The 4,608-nt window shown below is 43.6% G+C and overlaps 1 protein-coding gene across 1 annotated transcript; it reads left to right on the forward strand.

The window, feature by feature from the left end:
• Nucleotides 1-984: 984 nt before the first annotated feature.
• nfil3-6 (nuclear factor, interleukin 3 regulated, member 6) lies at nt 985-4,306 on the forward strand. Its single transcript, XM_034710943.1, has 2 exons — nt 985-1,276; nt 2,221-4,306. The coding sequence occupies exon 2, from the start codon at nt 2,305-2,307 to the stop codon at nt 3,520-3,522; it is 1,218 nt and encodes a 405-aa protein (XP_034566834.1). The 5' UTR covers nt 985-1,276; nt 2,221-2,304; the 3' UTR covers nt 3,523-4,306.
• Nucleotides 4,307-4,608: the final 302 nt, after the last annotated feature.

A 4,608-nucleotide genomic window follows, 5' to 3' on the forward strand; every position in this document is an offset into this window, starting at 1 on the left:
ATACAGATGAAGTTTTCATGAAAAAAAAAGGGCACCACCTTCCAAACCCTACTGATACAGCGGTAACAAGTTTGGGGGGTCTAGGGGGTCACTTAATTCCCTGCATCATGGGGAATCTTTTGGTGACCGATTAAAAATTGAATTATGAAAAAGGAAAACACAAAACTATTGATATATTTCTGTAATACTTTTTATATTGCATAATTTACATAACATTAAGCAAACATAATAAACTACAAGGGCAACCAGAAGGCACTTTTTTTAACATTTAATTCACGGGAGGGGCATCCAAAAAGGCACTTTTTTTTGCTTTTTATACATTTGAGGGGCATCAAGAGGGCATATTTTTTATGTTTCATACATTGGAGGGCATCCAGAGGGCACTTCTTTTGAGTTCATACATAGGTACAGACGGTAATTTTTTACATTTTATACATTTAAGGGTCATCCACAGGACATATTTTGTATGTTCTATTCATTTGAGGAACATTCAAAGGGCCCCTTTTGTGTTTTATACATTTGAGGGCCATCCAGAGGGCACTTTTATTGCGTTTTATACATAGGAGGGGCATCCAGAGGGCTTATTACTCATATGTAATAAAATCGATACAAAAAGACATGTAATAAGAAAAGGTCAAAAACAAATGTAAAAAGAAAACGAAATGAAAAGCTGATAGATGTGTAAGTGTTTTGTTAGCACCCTAAACAGGATATTATATAGAGCTCTAGAACCACAAGTCACTATGCTATGAGTTATTTACTACTTTATATTATTCCCCTGCAGTATTGCCTGTATATAATGGGTGAGAAAGTAAAGCACAACATCAAGCTATCTATTTGTTATGAACAGATTATCCAGTCACAGGGGTGCGGCGCGAACGAGGTCAGATGATGACGATGGTGATGATCGCGACGATGATGATGATGCCCGAGCTTCTGTGTTATGTGGCAGCCGATAGGAGCTTTCCCTCGGACGGCCGAGGGAGGGGGGAAGAGGGAGGGGGCGGTCTCAAAAACACACACAAAAAGGGCCTCGGCTGGTTCAAGTGAGGATAGGGATCGTCCTGAGCTGAACTCAACATTACAAATAGGAGCAGCGCTATTCCAAGTGGAGCAGAGTGGATATGCGCCACACACTTGATAATATTAAGTAACAGGGAGGAGTGGATCTGCAGAGTAAACCCGGAGAGGGAGACAGAGACTAGAAGCGCTTCTTACCGGACTGGACGCAGACTTCAGGAGAAACCGGCGGAGAAAAACTCACCTTTCTTTACAGGTAAAGTCCTTTAATTTTCTGCATTGCTTACATAAAAAGACTTTTGAGTATTTTTGTTTTTTCCAGAAGTTAATACATTGAATTATTCCACTTCAGTTTCATTCGCCATAGCCAACAACAACGCGTAATATGGTGCGTTAGAATAAAGTTAAATCCTCATTCTCGCACTTTTAACACTAAATTGAAAATATGTAAACTTACACTTAACATTAAGTGTTTCTTAATGCTACATCTCGTGTAATCGCTTCGTAAATCTGATTTAAGTTGTAATTTAAAGATAATAGTTTGTGTAACTCTTGCATTTTGTGACTTCTTTAGCCGCTCCTGCATTTTCCTGCATGCGCTAAAAGTTCTTATGTCGCTTTGATGTAAATAAAAGTAGTGTTTATATTTAGACACAGGTTCAAATTGTGTGCAGTTAAGTTCATGTTTAAAATGCCTGAATAGTCATCTTCCAACATGCCGATGATGCTGCTAAGTGTAATAGAACAGAGCGGTCAGGTCAGCTCACATAACCGACCGGAGATCAGCATGTTCCTGTCAGACATGTAGGTCAGTGCTAATGAAGCACGTCTAACAGTGTTACTATAAACCGTCCAGGAAAGACTTAAATGGTCATGATAGAGATGATAGAAAGAGTGATGTAGAGAAATAATAACTAAGCTAAGTGTTTTATAGATGTAGATTATAATAATATGTATGGATTTATTTCATCCGTTTTCAAGCAGCTGCAAATAGTGACGCCAGAAGCCTGGTACAGCTCATTGGCTCTGTGTCTGAGTCACACATTGCCCCACATTGAACATATAATGACGCTTTCAAGGTTATGGTACATGTTGCTCCCATTTTATTAGAGAGATGTAATGGGGTTACATAATATTGTGTTGTAATGCCTCTTGCATAACCACTAAACCTGCTCCTTGTGTTCTCCCTTTCATCACTAGGTGGCACTGTTGTTGCATCTTAGAGACCAGAGGCTTGCTACATAAGCAGAGACAAAAAGAGTAATTTCACCAAAGACGGGCATAATGTTTGAGGAGGACTCCCAGATGAGGGGCCAGCAGGACATGACAGTGCTCCAGACTTTGGAACCAGCAGCATCAGTGAGTTCGGGTGAAGAAGGGTCAGGACCTCTGTCCTTCACAGATGAGGCAGTGTCCATCCTGACCTCCAGCAGCCTGCTGGCCCGCTCCCTACTGGGTCGCAGCCCTGCTGTCAAACGAAAAGAGAGCCCTTCTTCCAGCAGCCGTCGCAAGCGGGAGTTTATCCCCGTTGACAAAAAGGATGAGGGCTACTGGGACAAGAGGAGGAAGAACAATGAGGCAGCTAAGCGCTCACGGGAGAAGCGGCGTGTGAATGATATGGTCCTGGAGAGCCGAGTTCTGGCTCTGCTGGAGGAAAACGCTCGACTTAGGGCTGAGCTGCTAGCGCTGAAGTTCCGCTTTGGCCTAGTTAAAGATACCTCCAACTCCCCCATTCTACCTCTCCCTTCAGCTCCTCACCACAATGCTCAAACTGTGACTCCTCACTATTACCTCCCAAGAGGTGACGGGGGACTCCCTAACACCTCAGCCTCACATCCCGCCTCCCAGACAGGCCACCTGAGCAGCAGGGGATCTAGGGATGCTGGGAACATGTCAGAGGACTCTGGGTTTTCAACACCCGGCGGGTCCAGTGTAGGCAGCCCAATCTTCTTTGAGGATCGGCTGAGTGACCACGGGAAGTTATCACCCCATAGGGCAGAGGAGGTGAGCTACGATCTCCACCACTCTCCTATTGATATCCATCACTCTGCTGGGATCCCTGGAGGACGGCTGGACCAGGCTGAAGGCATGAAAAACCTTCCTCACAAGTTACGCTTCAAGATGCCTAACAGTGGGGATGTGTTTGACCCTACAGCTGACAATTGCAGTGCCAGGCGTAGCCCAACACTGTCTACAGGAAGGCGGGACAGTCAGAGAGAAATCACTAAAGGACTCAGTGGGGGTGAGGTGGGAGCAGGGCACTGCCCCAGCTCCTGGCTTCAGCAGCTGGAAGGTGAGGAAGGCAGGAAGGGGAGGCTATCTCCTCAATATAACACCTCAGCTTCCGGTTACAGCCTCCAGACTTCTCCTACACAAGGACTCACAGAGGGCCAGTACAAGAGCGAGAACACTCACCTGAAGACTCAGCTCAACTCTCTGAGTGAGGAGGTGGCTCAGCTAAAGAAGCTTTTCACAGAGCAGCTCATGGCCAAAGTCAACTGAGGACTGAGGTAGTGAGTCAGAGTCTGCCAACGCCTGGACTAAAAACAAACTCTGCGAGCACAAAAACAGGAGTCAGAAAGACTAATAAAACTCAGCTTCTGAGTTTGACAAACTTTTACTAATGACATGTTGAATTTTTTGTTCAGATACTGTGTTAGATTGTAACATTCATCTCATAACCTGCTGTTTAAATACTACTACATCTCAGCACCGATCAGGGTTGCTCAGACAACAGGACGTCTCATCTGTAGTAGTGTCAAGAGTTAGTGTCTCTATTTCATAACACTGTGATAACTGAACACTCAAGGAACTGTTTACATCACATCATTAGTTAAAAAACAAGCCTAACACTGTCACTCGCTTCACGGAGACACAACAGGTTCACATAGTTCCAAAGCCAGTAGGTTGTTAACTCACGGAGGAGGTCATTAAGGGTAATGACATACAGTGCATGTTATGCACCACTTAGGTGGTACTGGTACAAGTAGAGTTAAGGTGGTAGAGTTAAGCAGGGACAGGAAATACACAGCAAAACAAAACAAAGGAACAAAGCCCTTTTTAATCCGGAGGTAGAAGTTCATTTTTCACACTCACTATTTATCAATACTTGTTATGTGTCACGTGAAGGACCTCCTCACTGTTAAATGTACTGTGTTACGTGTTTCACATCTCACTTTTATTACTGCCATGTTATCTTTACTGAGGTGATAATGAGAATTTGAATTCTGCTGTCTTTCTGTGTATTTTAATATTAAAAAATAAAATAACTTTGACAGATTTAAAATCATTGTGGTGATGAGTTATTACTGTGTTATTTAGCTCTGGAGGGAACTCTCTAAGGTTATGATATATGAAATAAAGTGATGTCATGATTATATCATCAGGGTAGTCAGCGTGGGAGTCCTTGAGCTCCCTTGTCTCGTAAGTTCCTCTGAGTCGGTGTCGACGTCCTGCTACTGTGGATGTTCCAGACTCCAGCAGCAACAACTACTACTACTATCCATCTCATCACTTTCATCGCTCCCTCTCTCTCTCTTATTCTCCTCTATCCCTCTTCCAACCCCAACTCGGTCGAGGCACAGAGGG

Source organism: Notolabrus celidotus, chromosome 20 (genome assembly GCF_009762535.1).
Source record: "Notolabrus celidotus isolate fNotCel1 chromosome 20, fNotCel1.pri, whole genome shotgun sequence".
NCBI classification, from domain to species: domain Eukaryota; kingdom Metazoa; phylum Chordata; class Actinopteri; order Labriformes; family Labridae; genus Notolabrus; species Notolabrus celidotus.

What these genes read in the sequence shown, in the direction of transcription:
- nfil3-6 (XM_034710943.1), top strand. Translation starts at nt 2,305, where the DNA reads ATGTTTGAGGAGGACTCCCAGATGAGGGGCCAGCAGGACATGACAGTG.